This window comes from Haliaeetus albicilla, chromosome 26, assembly GCF_947461875.1.
Source record: "Haliaeetus albicilla chromosome 26, bHalAlb1.1, whole genome shotgun sequence".
NCBI lineage: Eukaryota > Metazoa > Chordata > Aves > Accipitriformes > Accipitridae > Haliaeetus > Haliaeetus albicilla.
The window spans coordinates 3525707-3544016 of NC_091508.1; the positions used below are offsets into that span (position 1 = coordinate 3525707).

At 58.0% G+C, this 18310-nt stretch overlaps 3 protein-coding genes across 17 annotated transcripts in view; all 3 read left to right on the forward strand.

Moving 5' to 3' along the window:
• Positions 1 to 2266, forward strand: part of PLEKHA6 (pleckstrin homology domain containing A6) — a 48202-nt gene extending 45936 nt beyond the window's left edge. For all 14 annotated transcript variants that reach the window (XM_069772009.1, XM_069772012.1, XM_069772011.1 and 11 more), the window contains one exon: positions 107 to 2266. Coding sequence is in view for 1 of the 14 variants with exons in the window: in XM_069772003.1 (XP_069628104.1) it covers positions 107 to 159 (53 nt within the window). In the remaining 13 variants the exon portion in view is untranslated. The remainder of the gene's footprint in view (positions 1 to 106) is intronic.
• Positions 2267 to 3351: 1085 nt separating this feature from the next.
• Positions 3352 to 5203, forward strand: GOLT1A (golgi transport 1A). The gene is made up of 5 exons (XM_069770999.1): positions 3352 to 3435; positions 4090 to 4181; positions 4291 to 4469; positions 4623 to 4686; positions 4873 to 5203. Exons 1-5 carry the CDS (start codon positions 3357 to 3359, stop codon positions 4909 to 4911), a joined length of 453 nt encoding a protein of 150 aa, XP_069627100.1. The 5' UTR covers positions 3352 to 3356; the 3' UTR covers positions 4912 to 5203.
• Positions 5204 to 10799: 5596 nt separating this feature from the next.
• REN (renin) lies at positions 10800 to 16177 on the forward strand. 2 transcript variants are annotated; one of them, XM_069771016.1, is made up of 10 exons: positions 10800 to 10900; positions 11548 to 11704; positions 11867 to 11990; positions 12281 to 12399; positions 12575 to 12771; positions 13572 to 13580; positions 14005 to 14127; positions 14715 to 14859; positions 14977 to 15075; positions 15499 to 16177. In XM_069771016.1, the coding sequence occupies exons 1-10, from the start codon at positions 10800 to 10802 to the stop codon at positions 15658 to 15660; spliced, it is 1236 nt and encodes a 411-aa protein (XP_069627117.1). In that variant the 3' UTR covers positions 15661 to 16177. The 2 variants fall into 2 exon arrangements, 1 of the variants encoding a protein (XP_069627117.1); XR_011322245.1 differs by lacking the exons at positions 10800 to 10900; positions 11548 to 11704; positions 11867 to 11990; ... (3 more) ...; positions 14005 to 14127; positions 14977 to 15075 and having other exon boundaries at positions 14462 to 14859; positions 15499 to 15626.
• The last annotated feature ends 2133 nt before the right edge of the window (positions 16178 to 18310 follow it).

The following is an 18310-nucleotide window of genomic DNA, read 5'->3' on the forward strand; positions in this document are numbered from 1 at the left end:
TTTTCCTCCGAGCAAGGCAGGAGAGGGGTCTGTGGGGTGGGCGCAGGGGCTGCCCCATCGCCAGCCACCCCACGCATAGCTCAGCCCCGCTCTCCTCTCCCTCCAGCTCAAGCCTTGGCTGCTGCCGGCAACATCAAGTTCCACGGGGCCACGTTTTAGCGCCCTGACACGACACTGAACCTCTCGCCATCGTTTTTGGTTCTCCTGGACCCCCTTCCCTCCCACCGACGGCGAGACCACCCAGCACGGCCGAGCAGGGAGATGCGTCGCCGACACCACCAGCTGCTCTGCCCCGTCCCGGAGGAGACGTGTGGGTGCTGGGAGGTTGTCCGCTGGAGCGTGGTCCCCCAAGGAGCCCCCCAGGCTGCCAGCTGGCACGGGGACAGATTCGTGGTGTCCTGGGTGTCAGGCTTATGTGGACGGCCGGGCAGGGGCATCTGCAGCAGCGGCCGCCGGCACAGCAGCCGTCTCCCTACCGGGACAACCCTGGAGGAGCGTAGGACTCCCTGGGCTCCCCATGCTGATGCGTTGGTCTCCCAAAGGTCTGCGAAGGGGCTCTTCTGGGTGGAGACTGGCCAGTACCCACCTTGGATGGTGCTTCCACCTTACACTGGACCTGGATGCTCCATCTCTGCTCCTCGGGTACCTCTTCCCCCTCCCTGTGCCCTGAAGCTGCTTTTAGCATCCATCTGACTGGGGGTGGTCTCTGGCAGAGCCTGGCCTGTCTCATCGCTGCTGGCGCTGGTGGCTCAGCAGGAGGAAGAAGGAGTTTTGTTGGGGACAGGATGGATGGAGGTGGGACTGGGGGGGGGGATGACACAGCGGTGCCCAGAGGAGTGCTGTGCTGGGGGGTCAGGGTGGTACAAGGGCTGCCTGGGACACCGGTGCACCGCTGGCACGGAGCAGGAGGTCTGGGAGAGGATGGGGACGTTGGACGGGAGCAGAGGAGCGGTGCAGGGAGCTGGGGTTCGAGGTGGGATGGCGAAGCTGCGGGCTTGGCCGGGATCCCTCTGTGGTGGATGGGGACGGTGACGAGAAGGGGAAGGGGCTTGAGGCCAGGCGACGGCACCGGGGCTCGTCCTCAGCACGGGGAGCAGCACCCCGGCTGTCCCCCATCCCACCGTCGGCTCTTGTCTCAGCCCCTCTGAAAATCTGGCACCGCATCTCGCCCCAAGACCTTACCATTGCACTCCAGACCCTTCGGTTTGTTTGGTTTTCCTGTAGCAAGTTTACCCTTTTCTTTAGCTTTCTGGAGGGAGAAAAAAAAAAGCTGGTTCTGCCTGGAAAAGCGGAATCCCACACGAGGTTGTGCGGTTGGCGGGGCTGCCCCGACAGGGCTGGGACAGGCAAGGCGGATGGAGTGAGGAGCTAGGTACCGTCCATCCTGCAGCTATTTCCCTACTGGCCTGATCCTGACACCCACCAGGACCCCTGCCCCGCACTCCCCGCTCTGCGTCCCCATCGCCCCCCGCGCACCCCATCTTAGCAATACTGGTAGGATCCCAGGAGTCCCGCTCCGCTCCCGAGCCTCCTGCAGCCCTCTTAGCTCATAAAGCTGGCCCTTTATTTTGCTATTACATGCCTTAATATATGTTTTATGGAAATTACACATTTATAATATATATCTATATTTGTTTTTCTCTTCTTTTGTGGGAGGTACTGTTTTGTGCTAAGCTCTCTCTCTGCAGGGTTGTTGGCACCAGCCCTGCCAATGAGTTACAAAAGCAGATTCTTTGCCAATTTATCAGAAAAAAAAAAGAAAAAAACCTATTTAAAATATATATATTTTTTCTGCTTTTATTAAAAGCAAATTTATTTAAAATAAAATATAAAGAGACTGTAAGTTTTAAGAGATGATACATGTATTTTCCTGAGTGCAGCGGCGTGGCAGCCAGGGTGGGCTCCCCAGCTCATGTAACCGGGGCAGACCCCACTTACACCGGCTGTGGGGACACCGCCGGGGACGTGCCGGGGACCGCGGTGCACGGCTGTGGCCCATGCAGAGGCTGTGTTGCCTGGCGGGGAGCCGAGGGGGCACGCAGACCCATAGGCAGCAATTCCTCCCATTTCTGGGGACCAGAGAGGATAAGGAGCATCCCAGTGCTCCTGCCCCTGGTGTGCCCGGAGCTGCCGGTGAACTCCGGCTCAGCTGTGCTGTGGTGGCCGAGTCTGAGCCTTCCCCAAGGCGTGAGTACAGCCTGGTGCACAGGGACCCCACGGCTGCCATATTGTGGAACCTGGTGGTCATTATTTTGGTTTGTTTTTTTTTTTTAAAAAAAAAAACTTAATTCTTAATTTTATTTTGGTTATTATTTTTCATAACACTTCATATACCAGTGACTTGTAACCGAGAAAGGATTTGCATTGGGAGGAAATCTATTTATGCACTGGGGAGGGTGGGAAGGGAGACATTTGTTTTCTGGGTTTTTTTGCTAGTGTTAGAGAAATAAAAGTATCTAAGAAACAACAAGGTGTCAGTGTCTTTTGTCTAGAGGTGACTCAGATAACAATTTTAATATTAGACTGACGAGACGGTGGGTGAATGGCTATAGCATCTCAACCAGCAAGGAAGGCTCTCGCCTTGCCCGTAGCTTGCTCCAGGGCTGGTAGCACCTTCTCCTCCTCCTCCCTGTTTTGGGGGGGGGTCATTTTCCCAGTGGGGTTTATTTTAGCTGTAGCTGCTCAATAGCCAGCTCTCTTGGAGGAATAAAAAAAAATGCATTTGTACTTGGCAAGTTTGTATAAAGGCGAGGAATAAAAGCAGCTGGTCTGTAAATGTGTGGAGCTGGCGCCTGCGGGACATAGATGGAGAGGTCTCCGTGGGGTGGCACGTGCCACACAGGGACCCTGGACTGGCCACAGGGAGCAGGTCTGGCTGAGCCATCGGCCCTGAACTGGGCAGCAAACCCTGGGGGCCAGGGCTTGCCAGAGTTCCCCTCTCCCACGGGGCAGCCTGGCTGTGAGCAGGGACCGTCCCTGCCCCACACGATGCACTGGTGACGATGCTGCGGGGACCTCTGCGTGCAGCATCCAGCACCGTGCGGGGCTCAGGGTGTCCCAAATACCGCTCAGGACACCCCAAGGCACACCGCAGCCGCGTGCATCCCCCTGTTTTGGGGATTCCTCCAAGCCATCCCTTCCAGGGGAGGACATGCAGGCTGGGGACAGGGAAAGCAGGACCAGGCAGGGACCCGCAGCCACCAGCCCCTCTATATGTCACCCTGCAGCGATGCCCGGTCACCACGTGTCCCCCCCCCCGAAGGAGGTGCTGCCGCCGCGGAGCAGGCGCTGCCGTTAATGATTTGCAGGATGACGTGGGGACTAAAGGCCTTTCCAAGGGTCACTGCCGGGGAGGCATGTGGAAGCAGGGCTCCCCTCGCCCAGCCTCACCCAGCCCCGCCGCCGGCAAGATGGTGCCTCTGACCGACTGCCAGCGTAAGCGGGCGGGCAGATTTGGGGTGGCCGCGTCCCGACAGCGATGCCCATCCCTGCGGGACCGGGGCGTGCCGTGGGGATGCTCCGCAGCACCCGAGGCAGGGCTGGAGGCTGCTCACTGGGGTCGTCAGGGAAGGGAGAGGGTGCAATGGCAAGCCCCGTGCTGGGGCGGGGGGACACGGTGGGAGCCCTGCTGGGACGCGGGGACCAGGCAGGGCTGTGTGTGGGGACCAGCACTGGGGTCCTGCAGAGCCGAGTTTGCCCTCACCCTCTGCCTCAGGTCTGCGTTGGGAACAGCAACTGAGGAGGTGCCTGGCTCCTCCGGAGAGCATCGCCAGCCTCTCCCACCGGCTGCCTGCACCGACACCCTTCATGCCAGTGTTCAGAAAAATCCTGGAGACGACCTTCCCATTTATTTTTTTCTTCGTGGTTTATTCTTTATCTGGCAGCCCAGAAGAGTTGCTGGGGTACCTGACAGTCTCTCCAGGGCTTGGGCAGGTGGAAAGGTTGTTTCTAAGCTTTGGAGACTAAGCCAAAGCATATTTCTGGGAGGGAACAGGCCAGGGAGGTGCCAAGGAGAGCAACTGCAGCCCAAGGTGGGACCTGAGCCGTGAGCCCGAGCCCCCGTCTCAGCCCTCCTCCCGTCCTTTGCAGGGATCGGCGTGGGACTGGTTGGCTTTGGCCTCTTCTTCGTCCTTTTTGGGATGCTCTTGTATTTTGACTCGGTGCTCTTGGCCTTTGGGAATGTGAGTACGGTGGGGCTGGGTCTCCCTGCAACAGGCTCTGATGCCCAGGATGGAGCAAAGGGTCCGTCTGGGCAGGGCTTTTCTGACCCGCTCTCCTTCATCCTCCCAGATCCTCTTCCTCTCCGGCTTGGTCTTCATCATCGGCTTCAGGAGGACCTTCACTTTCTTCTTCCAATGGCCAAAGCTGAAGGGCACCAGCTTCTTCATGGGGGGGGTCCTCATCGTCCTCATGCGGTGGCCTCTCCTGGGCATGCTGCTGGAGGCTTACGGCTTCATCACTCTCTTCAGGTCCGACCCACGGCTCCTGGCTCTCCCGGCATGGCGTGGGTGCCTTGAGCCGAAGAGTGGGAGCTGGGTGATCTTTGTGCCCTGCAACCCCGCTGCTCCCATCCTGGCAAAATCCTGGCACAGGGCTTAACAGAAACTTTTGTTTTGATACAGGAGTTTTTTCCCAGTGGCTTTTGGGTTTTTGGGTTCGCTGGCAAACATCCCTGTGCTGAGCAAGGTGAGCAGGGCGCTGGGTACGGTTCACACGGGCTGATGTGACCCTTGGGGTTTGCAGTCCTTGGATGATATCAATCCCGATCGCTGTGGCTGGGACCAGGCAGGGAAGGTCACCGTGGTGTCTCTGCAGCCCCCTGAGGATGCAGTGGAGGATTTTCCTGCTAATCAGGATCTGTCCCTGTTGCAGCTCTTGCAGAAGGTGGGAGACAGCAGCTCCATGGTGTGACCTGCGAGACAGGCTGCATTGCTGGAGACAGGATGGTGTGAGCAAGCCCTGGGTCCGGCTTTCCCATGGTGAGCTGCCACCTTTCTCAGCCCCGGGACCCTCGGCGCTGGCCAGAGCCACCCCCGCTGCAGGGATGGTGCCTCGCTGCCCCGTGGGGCTACCGCGAGCATCTCCTGAGCGAGGCTCTGGGGACCAAACGCTGTGCCAGACAGGCTTCTGGAATTAGCGTTATTTTATTCTTTTTGTCTTCCCCTGTTGAAAGATTTAATTAAAAAGTGCGTCTGAGACTGAACTCAGACTGTGCTCCTTTTCTGTGGCTCAGGGCTGGCTCCAGCTCTGGTACTTCTTAGTGTCACCAAGAGGCACGATGGCCATGGCTGGAGGTGGCAGAGGGACCTTCCCATGGCCATGGCTGGAGATGGCACAGGGACCTTCTGGTCACCATGGCCTTCAGTTGCCCTGGCCGAGCCCCAGCCAGCTCGGGCAGCCCTGGCTCGCCGGCAGTGGCCGTGGCACTGCCTTCCCACGCGTCCCGCGGGGATGTGGCCTGCGGAAAGCAGAGCCCGGGGAGCCACGGGAGAGGGCAGGGGAGGTTAGGAAAACACCCATTAAACCACATTAACATTTCATGACCTGATCGGAGGAGTTACCCCATTCAAATTCAGCAACCATGAAAAAGCAAATGACATCTGGGGTTATTAATTAATTGAGAGATGCTGGGGTGGGAGGGGGAGCGGGAGCAAATCCCCAGAGTTACAGTGCTGATATCTCTGACCATTATGGGCCAGGACTCGCATTTCCCATAGACCTGTTTCCTGTGGGATGAGGCTGGGACAGAGCAGAGCTGGACCCACTGGCTGCTGCCTGGTGGGAGCTACAGTGGTGGTGGGCACCAGGACAGCTCTGCTGGGGTTTGAGCCAGGGGAACATCTCCAGCACCTGATGCCCACTCCAATGCCAGCTGGCTGCCTACCCATGACTCGGATGTCTGCACCGCTCCGGGGGAGCTTGCTGAGATCCACGGCTTACACCCCAGAGAGGCATCCAGCCCCATCCACTGGCATTCAAAGCACCTTTTCATCTGCCACACATCCTCACAGCCCCAGCACGCTTTCTGGGAGGGCGATGGGAAGCTGCTGCTTTCCAGCCTGTTTCTGCAGGGACAGCTGCTGGGGGTCCCATCACATCACCCAACACGTCCCCTCTGTGTCCTCTCTGCAGCTGATTTGGCCTCAAGAACTGTTCAGGCCCAGGTACGTCAGGTGCTTTTAAACCCTGCTCGAGGCAGGACCTGCGCTGCTGGATGCTCTGGGGGAACGAGCATCCCACAATGTGAGGGGTCAGCTGCTCACAGGGAGACTTTCATGGCAGGCAGGACAGCACAGAGGTCTCCTACCTTAATGTCAGATCATTTTAAAGGAGCTTCGGGTTGCAGGAACTCCTCTCCCCAGGAGCGCAGCCAGTACTGCCAGAGAACTGGTTGGATAAGTCAGCGGATCTGTGTGATCAGAGACACAAGCTAAATGGATGTGAGCCAGGTTTCTATGAGCACTTGGGAAGCTGGGTGCAAGCAGGAGTTTAATTAAACCAAGGCAATCACATCAAAGCTGGTCCCTGTGCAGATACCCTTCTTAACTTGCAAGAATTAATTAATGAGTTTGAGTTAAACCTGTTCCCTCTTGATTGAAGCACAGCCTGATTGAGCTGGTGGCTGTGCCTGTTGGCACTTAGCAGGTACCGCACCGGTGCCCAGGTTTGCAGTGGGTTTGCAGCAGGTGAGAGCAGAGCTGGGAACTGCTCTGGCTGCTCAGCTGATGTGGGGTAACTCATTTGGGCACCCAGAACCCAGCCCCAGCAGGCAGGCTGAGCCCTGGGTTACAGAGGATGAGCTCCCCAGCGGGTATAAATCAGGGCAGCCCCCCTAAAGCTGGGTTGCTTTGTATCCCTGGGAGGTCTGGCTCAGGGGAAGCTCTCCCTTGCTGCTGGTTTTGAGGGGGTGCCTTTATGTTGAGTGCAGATTACAGCAGAAGAGTCTTGAGAAGGCAAAAAAGAGCTAGCAGTTTCCTGGCACCTGCTTGGCTGTGGGCAGGAGGAAGGTAAAGGTGGGTCCAGTTCTGCTGCTATCAGGGCCGGCTTTGATGATAAAGCGGAGGGATTTGGAGCAGAGCAAGAGCTGAGCAGCTGCTTGTGGAGGAGGGATGGGAGAGGAAGCATGGGCTTGGAGATTGTGCAGCTAAGGGAGGGCTGCAGCCTCCCTAATGCCTATTTGTGATTCCTGTCTTTGCTTCGCCCCAGCTGAAAACTCACACCTGGGCTGTAAAGCAACTTTTCTTGGTCAAGCTTCATCTTTAGGCCTTCACCAGAAGAAAGACAAACGGTCCTAGAGACATCATGTGCAGGATAAAGTGATTCCCACTGTTTAATGCCCTTGTCCCTGGGGCAGCAAGCATGGATGAGCAGGGCATGTGCCCCAGGTGCTGTCACTTCACCCTGCTGGGAAAATCGAGCCAGGATGGAGCATCATCCCTGAGTGGCAGTGAGGGATGCTTCCCATCAGGCTCCAAAGTGACCCAGGGAATGGCTGTGAGCTGCCTCTGGGATGGAGCAGGCAGCAGTAAGCTGGAGCTGCTCTCCCCAGCCTGCATGTCTGAAGCTTATTGCAGGGGAATGTTTTCCTTCTGGTTCAGTAAATTGCTATTTCAATGTGCCCTGCCAGAGCAGTTTTGGTTTTAAGCAAACACTTTGGGTGAAGCCCTGGCTCTGCTGACGTCAATGACCGAATTCCCCTGGTGTTGGTGCCATCCAGAGCCTCCTCCAAATCCTTCCCAAAAGTTGCTTTTATGCTTGAGCTTCTTGGTCATCTGGAACAAGGATCCTCACAAGCCTCATCTGTTTTTACTAGCAACAAACTCATGGACTAGAAAAGTGTGTAAAATGTGTGGGAAGGACAGAAATGCATCTACCTTTATTACTGTTTTAAAAGATCCCTCAGGAAAAAAGGCTATTAACTAAAACTTCCTGATGATTCCATTTAGAGAGGGAAATACTTAATCTTTCAAATTTTATTTTAAGAAATATGCTTGTTCAGCCCAATGCTAGAGAGGAACACATTTATCTTGCAGGAAAGCATTTGTTTCTCTCTGGAAAGTATTTTCCTTGAATTCACTCTTAGCTCAATCATTTCACTCCTTGAAAGCAGGCAGGGAAATAACTTAAGAGCATTCCCCTGTTATTTCCAGATGAGCTGCTCTTTATAGGATATGTAATTGTAGGAAACTCCAGCCCTTTGCAGCAAACTGCAGCAGGTTTCCCACAGCAGTACACGAATCAAGCAGGGAGATTGCAGCCTTGCCTGATGGCCTGTTACCTTCAGTCCTTGCAAATTCAGGTTAAGTGATGCTTTGGTTAGAACTGCCTGATGCTTTGAGGCTGCGTGGGAAGAGTAAAGAATCTTCCCTGCAGGTCTGGGTCTCCTGAAGGGCTGGGGTGAAAATCAGTGTGGTCCCAGAGCTGGCTGATATCCCTGTGGTCATCCTTCCCGTGCTGCCCTGCAGAGCCTGGCCCTTGGGCTCCTGCTTCAGCCCTTCGAGCCAGTGGAGCAATTCTCCTTCCCCCTCCTCTGGTTCCTACAACCCTGTGCACAAATGCACCCTTTGCAGCTTATTTTAAGCCCTGCGTCAGGTCTTTCCATCGCTGCTCCCATGCACCAGCTGCTCATCCCTGCTCACTGCTGGTGGACGTGACTGGAAAAAGCCTTGTGGGGATTTTCCTGGCACGGGGGAAGGTGCCCTGCACCGAGGGGCATCCTTGAGCCCTGGTGCTGCCAGCGAGGCAGGTCATCAGCCACTGCAAGGCAACAGCCCTCGGTTCTCTGATGGGTTTGGGTAAGTGCTTTATGCCTTGGTTTCCCTTCCAAGGGGGCTGTGGTGTCATGCCCTTGGCAGGGAAGGGCTGTCTTCCTCTGGGTCCAGAGCAAGCTGGTGCTTCCTTTCCCCCGGGGACCTGCAGCCCTTCAGCATTCCCACCTGCATCCCGCTCCGGCTGCCCCACGGGAGATGAGTGCATCTCTCCTTCCTAGGGGAAAGCCATGCCCAGAGCATCCAATGCTCCTGAGGGCTCCTGCAGACGTGCCTCCCCTTGGCCATGGGTCAAAGGGGAGCTGGAAACACCAGAGCCCCACAGCCCTGCATCCTGGGACCACCTTGCCCCGGCTGATGTGGCCCCTTTCCTTTGAAGTCACTCCACAGCCCTGGTCTCTCCTTTGGGGAACTGGGCTCTGCAAAGCAGGCAGAGCCTGCGGGATGCCCGGGAAGGGGATTTATGTCCGGTGGCTGCCCGCCAAGCTCTCTCTCGCATCGCTGTGACTCTCTGGCTGGGCTGCTGCCTCCTGACCTCTGCATCTCACTGCAACCTGTGCTGGGGCACGAGGCTCCCCCGAGTGACGCAGCACCAGGGCTTGGCGTGGGAAAAGACGTCAGGGCTGGGGGGAGTGGGGCTGCGACCCATGGGCCAGAGCCTCGGTGCCTGCTGAGGTCAGCCTTCCCCTGCCTCCAAACACTGCAGCCAAAATCCCCCAGGGAAAGGAGGCTGTAAAGCCCCAGTCCTGGGGAGAAGCTGTCTGTAGCTTCTGGGGTGTCCTTCTTTCCATTCCCCCCCTCCCAGCACCGGTGTCCCCTGGACAAGGGTGACAGCAGTGCCCTAAACAAATCCCTTCTGCAACAGGAGGCACGCCTGCGTGGTTGCATAGCTGGGGGTTTCGAGGCAGGGGCAATTGTGTCATCAGGTTCTTCCAAGAATATTTTTATTGCTTTTGCAGTCATTTCCCACCAAGGTTCCCTGAGCTCAAGCCCTGGGCTTGGAGCCACAGGGCCTGATCCGGCACCCACCACCCTGGGCTGGGCACTGCTTGCGGAAACACAGCCGCGTGTGAGCTGGGGACCAGTGATGCACCTTATACAAGGGAGTCCTCTGCAGCCCACGCTGGGGTTTTTGAGCAGCATCCCCCTTCCAAAACACAGGGCAGAGTGGGCACAGCAGCTTAGGCATCCAGAGCCATGCTGGGCTCCTCTGCACCCTGCTTGAACAAGGCAGAGAACAGACTGCTCTTCCTCGCTGCAGTGTGCCTGGCCAGGCTGTGGATGCTCGTACCTTGGTCTTGTATCATATGCAGCAACTGCAATGAGTTTAGCCGTTCTCTGCCCTGGGCTCTGCTCCCTCACCAATGTAATGGAGCTGGGCGGGGGGGGGGGGGGCTGGTGTCTTCCCCCTCACTGCGCTCAGAGCAGCCACCATAAGGGCAGTGGGTTCTGGCGAATTTGCGGTTGGGGTCTGCGTGGCCGAAGGGGCTGTAACTGAGCGCCCTTTGCTGGTCCTGGCCCTGGGCCTTTGCGGAACACCCCATTCCTTTCTAGCAGAGAGCTCCGGGACATCTCCTTGGCCAGACTGCCATCTAGACCTGAGCCACCACCACCGGCATCAGCATTACCCACCAGCTCTCCTGACTGACACCAGCAAGCATTTGGCCCGTGCCCTACACACATCATGTTAGTGATGGCCGGCTGCTGACAGGTAGCAATGCTATTAACCACAAGGAGCGTGGGTCTGTGGCTCCCAGCTATTCACACCTCCCCTTGCCAGCCACGCTTGTCAGCTGTGCCCACCTGCCGCTGGGCACGGGGCTCTCCTGGCCATGCCACCCTCCGCAGGGACTGTCATGGCCACCATCCAGCCACCTGCCCACAGTGCTGCCTGTGGGATCCCCAGCCCTCCCCCAGCCAGCGGGGAGGAGAAACCCACACGGATGCAGAAACCCAGGCTATAAAAGCATCCTCCCCTTAGGGACGCAACGAAGCTGCTGGCAAAGGAGGCAGCTGCCCTGGGAGAGCGAGATGCCGATGGGACACAGCAGGAGGGTGCAGCAGTGTCTGGTGGTCTTGGCCGTCACCTGGGGTGCCAGCTTCTTCCCCTCGCCAGCCCAGGCTTTGCAGAGGTAGCAGGCGTGCGTGTTGCAGGTGGCCCACAACGTTGTGGGTCTTGCTGTGTCCCCTTGGTTTCGGGTGCTTGGGTTGGTGCTGAGGACCGAAGGACTCTCCTCCTGCGGTACCTGCCGCGGCCGTGCTGAGAAACCCCCTTCCTCCTCCTTTTCTGTTCTGCGCTGGCGTGCCTGCTCTTCCTCGCTCCTCTTCCTCCCCCCTCCTTGAGCACCACATGGTCAGCAGCACCCCTGTCTCCCAAAAAAACGAGGAGGCCAAAACGAAGCCCTTCGCTTGCCAACGAACAAGCCGAGCGTGGGGCTGAGCTTAGCCCATGAGTGGCTGCCCGGTGTCGATAGATACCTCCTCCAGCAGGCAGCCCCCGTGGGATCCCTGTCCCGGGTGGGCTGTGGTGCATCCCGCCTGCTGCATCCCCCCCACCCTCCCCAGGGCCGGTGTGGGTCTGGTGGTGCCGTGGGAGAGGGACCCACCGGAGCCCGCCTGGCAGCCCCACGGCGCGGGGAGCTGCTGCCATCTAGAGCCACCCGGCTGGATTTCCCAAAAGCAGGAGTGCTGGGGTGGGAGGGGGGGTGGGTGGCCTTCTGGTGGGTGCTCTCCCGGCTCCCCCCAGCCCTGCCTTCGCCCCCTCTCCCCATCCCGGCAGGATCGCCCTGCGGAGGATGCCCTCCATCCGCCAGACGCTGCAGGAGATGGGAGTGAAGGTGTCGGACATCTTCCCTGAGCTCAAGCACAGCAGCCGCAGCGGCGCGGTCGGTCCCAGAAATGGGACGGCTCCCACTCTCCTCACAAACTACCTGGACGTGAGTGTCTCCCTGCGGAGGGGGTTTGTCACCCCAGCACCCAGCAAGTCGCACCCGCTGCACCCCACGGTGCGTTTGCTGTCGGGGCTCGGGTCTGCATGAGCCCCGTCTCCTGTCTGAGCTGTGCCCCCGGTGATGCTCCCCGTGCTATTCCTCTTCCAGACCCAGTATTTCGGCGAGATCAGCATCGGTACCCCCGCGCAGACCTTCAAGGTGGTCTTCGACACGGGCTCGGCCAACCTGTGGGTGCCATCCTACAAGTGCTCCCCCCTCTACAGCGCCTGCGGTGAGTACGGGGGCGCGGCCGGACCTGGGGTCAGGGCTGACCCCCTCCAGCCTCAGCTCCAGCTTCAGCTCAGCAAACGTGGGCAAGTCCCTCCTTCTCGAGGGCTGTTCAAAGCAGACTGGGGTGGATTTACCTTTGGATGGGGGGGGCTGTTTGCTACTGTCCCATCCCCTGGCACTGGGGCAGGGTGGGTTCATCATCCCACGGAGGCTGGGGAACAGAGACGCGCAGCCGGTCCTGCCGTCGCTGCCTTCCTCGCTTCCTTTGATGCACCTTCTCCTTCTCCCCAGTTTCCCACAGCCGCTACGACTCCTCCAAGTCACGGACGTACATAGCCAACGGCACAGGCTTTGCTATCCGCTACGGGACAGGGAGCGTCAAAGGCTTCCTCAGCCAGGACATCGTTATGGTGAGTGCGTGCCCTGAATTTGCAGACCTGGAGCTGCTGGCTCAGCAAGGAGATGCTCGTGTGTGTGTGGCTCTGCTCCTCTATATGAGCATCCCCAGTCACCCAAGAGTAGGGAGGATTTGGGGGGGGATCTAGCCCCCCAGCTCCCTGCAAGGACACTTGTGCCCTTCCCCAGGTGTCAGACATCCCCATCATCCAGGTCTTTGCCGAGGCAACGGCGCTGCCTGCCTTCCCCTTCATCTTTGCCAGGTTTGATGGGGTGCTGGGGATGGGCTACCCCAGCCAGGCCATCGATGGCATCACCCCCGTCTTCGACCGGATCCTCTCCCAGCAGATCCTCAAGGAGGACGTGTTTTCCGTCTACTACAGCCGGTGGGTCTTGTAGGGACCAGGCTTCGGGGCTGGGGAGGTGTTTGGTTTGCAGGGCGTGGATATTGCAACCACGGCAGTACTGGGTTTGTGTCTTGGGATTGGGAAAGATCCATGGCTGGGGCTGTAGGACCTGGGGTGGGGTGGAGGGCACGGACATGTGGAGGATGCCTGGAGGAGCTGGAGTGGAATGAGGCAGCACAAGAGGCAGAGCCAGGTGGATGCTTATCTGGAGCTGCTGGGCAGGGAGTGCTGAGGCTGGGAGTGGCTGCTCCCTGCTCGTTTGTCACTGTCGGATTGCACAAAGTCACTAGCTCTGCCAGTGGAGCTGGGGCAATCACAGCTGGGAGTGGATGTAGTGTTTCATCTACAGGCAAAATTAAAAACCCCAAAAAATCTATTGAAGAAAAACCTGCACCAGCAGCCAAACCTCCTTTAATTTCTTGCCCCAAACTGTTGTGCCCCAGCATCCCTCCTCCCAGCAGCACCAAAACCCGCAGAAGCAGCGGGAGAGCCTGTCCTGGCAGAGCAGGAATGCTGCCCTCCCCTCCCCAGCACTCCCCACTGGCCCCAGGTACAGCACCCTGGCAATGTGCAGTGACAAACAGACCCAAACCCACATGCTTAAAGCAGGCATGGTAACTCTTTACCTCAACTAAAGGTGGATCCATCAATAACGAACAAAGCCTAATGATGCTGGCTGCAACTGCAGCCTCATCTGGGTGCTGCTTAGTTCCCCTTGGCACCCCGGGGACACAGCTGCCCTCGGACCACAGGCTCATGGAGCATCCCTCTCTTTGCAGAGCTTCAAAGTAAGAAGACAAAAAGCACGAGCGCTCTCCAGGCAGAACCCACTAACAGTCACCCGTGCACCCTGGGGCCGGGCAGCAGACCCCACTCGTGCTACGAGCCCCAGGCGAGCCCTGCCCAGTGCTGGCAGCCAGGCACTGGTCCGTAGGAGCTCACACACCAGCAGCCCCGCACTGGGCTCTGCCCACATGCCTGCCCTGCACAGGAGCCAGCACCAACCTGCTCGGAGACCTCAGCATGTGGCATCTCCTCTCCTGCGGGCTCTTGCACCCCTCTGAACTAACTTGGGGTTTCTTCTGCTCCATCTTGCTCTCTGCTGCGGCTAACCGGGTCAGCAGAGCCTTATGGCCGGGGCTGGTGCCTTCTCGACGTTTTTTTAGGGACAGCAGCCGAGGGGGAATCACTCCGCTGTGTTTTGCACCCTAGGAATGCTCTCCTGAAACCCGGGGGGGAAATAATCCTCGGAGGCAGCGACCCAGCCTACTACACCGGTGACTTCCACTACCTGAACGTCAGCAAGAGCGGCTACTGGCAGATCAGCATGAAGGGGTGAGGCCAGGGAGTGCTTCTGCACAGCACCGGGCTGCATCCTGCAAACCTGCCTGGGTGTGCAAGGGTGGGCCTGGGAAAAGCTTGCTGGGGAAGGTGGTCCACAGAGACATGTGTTCACTCGGTGTCACTGGTGGATGCTTTCCCCTCTGGAGGGGAGCGGGGTTGGTTCCTCCAGCACAGTTACATCTCTGTGCTCAGCAAGGAGCCAGGAGCTGAGCCGGGGAATGCAGAGGGGGTGGCACCGTGGGCTGATTCAACTTGGAAGCTGCAGTGGAAGAGTTTAACCCCCTTTAGCCCTGCAGGAGTGTAAGGCACTGAAACAATTCTGCTTTGTTTAATTTAAAAAAAACCAAACCACACATAATGAAGATTAGCTTTCACATTCGAGAGGCTTGAAGGGAGGGTTCCCAGTGCCCCTGGAGAGTCTGTTCTCTGGAGGCACCGGGAGAAGCACGTGCTCTGCCTGGCCAGCGTTCCCTGGACAAACACGTGGCACACTCACGCGTGGGCACACATTGGCCCTGGGAGCCGAGCCGTGGTCACCATGGGAGACTCAGGGTCACCCCTCTCCCCTCCCACACCAGGGTGTCCATAGGGGCTGAAATCCTGTTCTGCAAGGAAGGCTGTTCTGTGGCCATCGACACAGGAGCATCCTACATCACCGGCCCAGCTGGCCCCATCTCCGTGCTGATGAAAGCCATCGGGGCAGCAGAAATGGCCGAAGGAGAGGTGAGCAAACCCTTGTCCCACTCCATGTCCCTGCCACCTGCCCCTTTGGCTGCCTGTACCCCAGCCCATCCCTGCCCCAGCAAATGAGATCAGCGCTGCCTCCTCCTCCTCCCACAGTATGTGGTGGACTGCGACCAAGTCCCTCAGCTGCCCAACATCTCCTTCCACCTGGGTGGGAAGGCATACACACTCAGCGGCTCAGCCTATGTCCTCCGGGTAAGCTGCATCCCTCCGTGAGGGGCGGGAGGGCGGCTCTCCCCAGGCTGGGTGTATCTGCTGGGGAGAGCAGTGCATCTCGGGGTGCGGCTCTTCTGCAGCATCACGCACCCTCCTTGGCTCCCCTAAAGCAGCTGAGATGAGCCCCAGAGTGATGCTTCTTATTCTTCCCCAAACCCTCCTGTTCGGCAGAGGTGTCCAGATGAGCCAGACCAACCTGTCGCTGCTTCCTTGGGTGGTTTCGGGGAGATTTGGGGTTAGCAGAAAAGAGCAGAGACAGGCAGGGATCCTCCTTCCTGGAGGAAGGAACGTCGAGGCCAAGCAGAGGGTATTTTGCTGGGGATCACAGCCCTTCCTCAGGCACGCTGGAGTAGGTATCTCCCTCCTGGCACCTCCATCACGGCGTGGGTCTCCTCTTTGCAGCAATCCCAGTATGGGGAGGACATCTGTGTGGTGGCTTTCTCGGGGCTGGACATCCCACCTCCAGCTGGTCCCCTCTGGATCCTGGGCGCCAGCTTCATCGGACACTACTACACCAAATTCGACCGGCGCAACAACCGCATCGGCTTTGCCACAGCCCGCTGACGGCCGGCAGGGGCCGTGGAGAGGGATGGGGGAACCAGCCTGGAGGCAAGAGTACCACCGAGAAGAAATGATTTGAAGTGCAAACGAGAACAGCGTTTCCTTACAGCTCAGCCACCTCCTCTCTGTACTGAAGCAACTGCAAAACCTCACCTTCTCCCACTCGAAAACCCCCGCTCTGCTTCCCGAGAGTCTCTGCTGCTGGGGAGAACTGAGCCTTAAACGCATCTTCTAGTGAGCGTGTTCAGTCTGGAAATCAAAGCGGGATCCTGTGTCCGGAGCTGCACCTCCAGGGACTTCTAGGGTGATGTGCAATAGTACAACTGGCATGCAGTGAATTGCTGCTGGTGTGGAGGTGCTTGCAGGTTGCAGACAGACTGAGGAGGGATGATCTGTTACAGTTTGTGTTATCCTTTGGATGGGAGAAAAATAATCTGGCTGTGTTTAGTGGTAGTTTTAGCTGGTGCTAACCCTACCCCTCTCCGTGAATTTAATATTAAACAATCTTAGAGCAACAGGACACTGAGTGGATGCTTATTCTTGCAGAGGGGAGAGATTGGACACTTCTATTAAGAGAACTGGACAAGTGTTCCTCTGCTGGGATCCACCACTGCATTTATGTCCTTCCCTGTTTCACAAGAGTGAAATGCCCTCCCAGCTCAGTGCCACAGCACCTACCTATAGGCAAATCAGGGTCTTTTCAAACATTGTGCTGTGTGGGCTATCCATGCCTCGACTTGCTTTCCCATGGGGGGCTCAGGACCACTGGTCACACTGCTGGGGACAGGGGGACGGGGCTGTACATCTGCTTCGCTGCTCTTTGGGGAGGGGAAGATGCCTGCAGATCTGATTAAGGGTAGCTAACTTTGACCCACTAGGAAGGCAGCTCTTGCTGCCCTGGTGCCCGGATCTGTTTCCATTGCCACGTTGGCTCCAGCTAATAACTAGAGGCTTGTCTCTGTGCTGGCTGTGTGCGGAGATGCTCAGCGGGAGCGTGCTGGAACTGCTAGCCCTGTGCCGGCTGGCCCGGCAGGAGGGGCAGACCAGTGCTCCCAGCCAGAGACTGACATTTCCAGTTCTGCAGGAGAGCTGCAGTGCTTCGAGTTACAGCCGAGCAGCTGCAAATCCAAGCTCTCACCAATGCCAAGCGGTTTGCAACATGCTCTCATCTCCAGTTCGACCAGCTCAGGTGCTGTGACTGCCGTGGTCCGCAGCCGAGCCCTGGGAAACGTGCCTGCAAAGCAGAGCACAACGCTTGGGCTCCTGGAGCAGAGCCTGGAGCAAGCCACCATCTGAGCGCAACCGCTCGCAGAAGCTTCTCATCCTCATTTCTGCCACCAGCGATGACTGCTGATGAATTCCCAGTGCTGCCCGAAGGGCAGGCTGACACGAGCTGCCTCTCAGGCTGCAGGGACGTTTGGGAGAGCGATGTTCCTACCAGCACCAAAAACAGCAGCTGCTGTGTGACCTTTCCAGCCAGGTAGGCAGCAGCCTCCGCTCCCCAGCCCTCCCTCCCAGCGCAGCACCTCGTCCCCGGCCCTGCCCCATGGAGCAGCAGCGCAGCCTTACACCGGAGAGGATGTTGCTATGCGGATGTTCGTCCCTCCTGGGAGGTTCTCTGCAGCGTTTAAACCTCTTAACAGTGGGATGCACAACCCTGGGTCTCCAAGGATGGGAAATTCAAGGCACCCAGCAACGTGTTGTTTCTTTCCATCGCCTTCTGCAGCACTGCTCCGTCACCTCCGACGCGAGGGCGAGGAGAGCAGTGGCAACGGCTCTTCGGGGCCTGGGGGTGGAGGGAAGGGGCCCCAGCGGTCAGCGTATCTTGCTTTCATCCAGCATTTCCTGAGCACGCCCGGGCGCTCCAGGCAGCTGCTCGGCAGCACAGGAAACCCCAGGGGCTGGGAAGCAGCGGCAGCACAGGCAGGGAGGGCACGGGAGGGAGGGCAGAGCTGCCCAGAGACCCTCGGCAAGAGGGGAATCCGCACAGGTCAGTGCTGGAGCTACAGTCCAGCCTCTCCGCAACCTTCTGGCTATACAGAGATGCTGGCAAGGTTCTCCTCTTCCTTCCTACCGCAGGGAAACCCTGCGCTTGGAAATAACTAAGCCTCCTCTGTCCTATTCTACACCGCAAAGGCTCCGGTCTGGCGAAGGCTCGAGTGGATGTCAGCTTGAAGAAGCACCAGGTGACTTAAGCCCCCATGATGGCTTCTGCCTCTAGCCCTCAGCTGGAAAATGGTCAGGCTGGCCTAAATAGGATCCAGTTTTTGTGGATCCAGTTCGGCTCCTATTCAGCACAGTTGTTCCAAGCAGCAGGAAGGGAAAAATGCCTGGGCTGCTTGCGGTGCTGCTCCTGGGCCCCTTAAGCCAGCCTATTAACACCTCTAATCGCCTGCGCCGGGACAATTTCCTGGTGGCTGCAGCGCAGTCCTGGCTTCGAGGCACCGCTAACCCGCGACTGCCCCGTATTAACACTTGTGATTGTTATGGGCGAGCAATTAGGCCACACTCAGCCTGGCAAAGCGGCGGGAGCAATTATGACCATCCTATTAAAACTGACAGAGCTCGCTCTATATTTAGCAACACAGGGAACTGGCTGGTTTATTTTTTTCCCCTTCCTTAAATGATTTTCCCCAAGTCTCCATGGTCCATT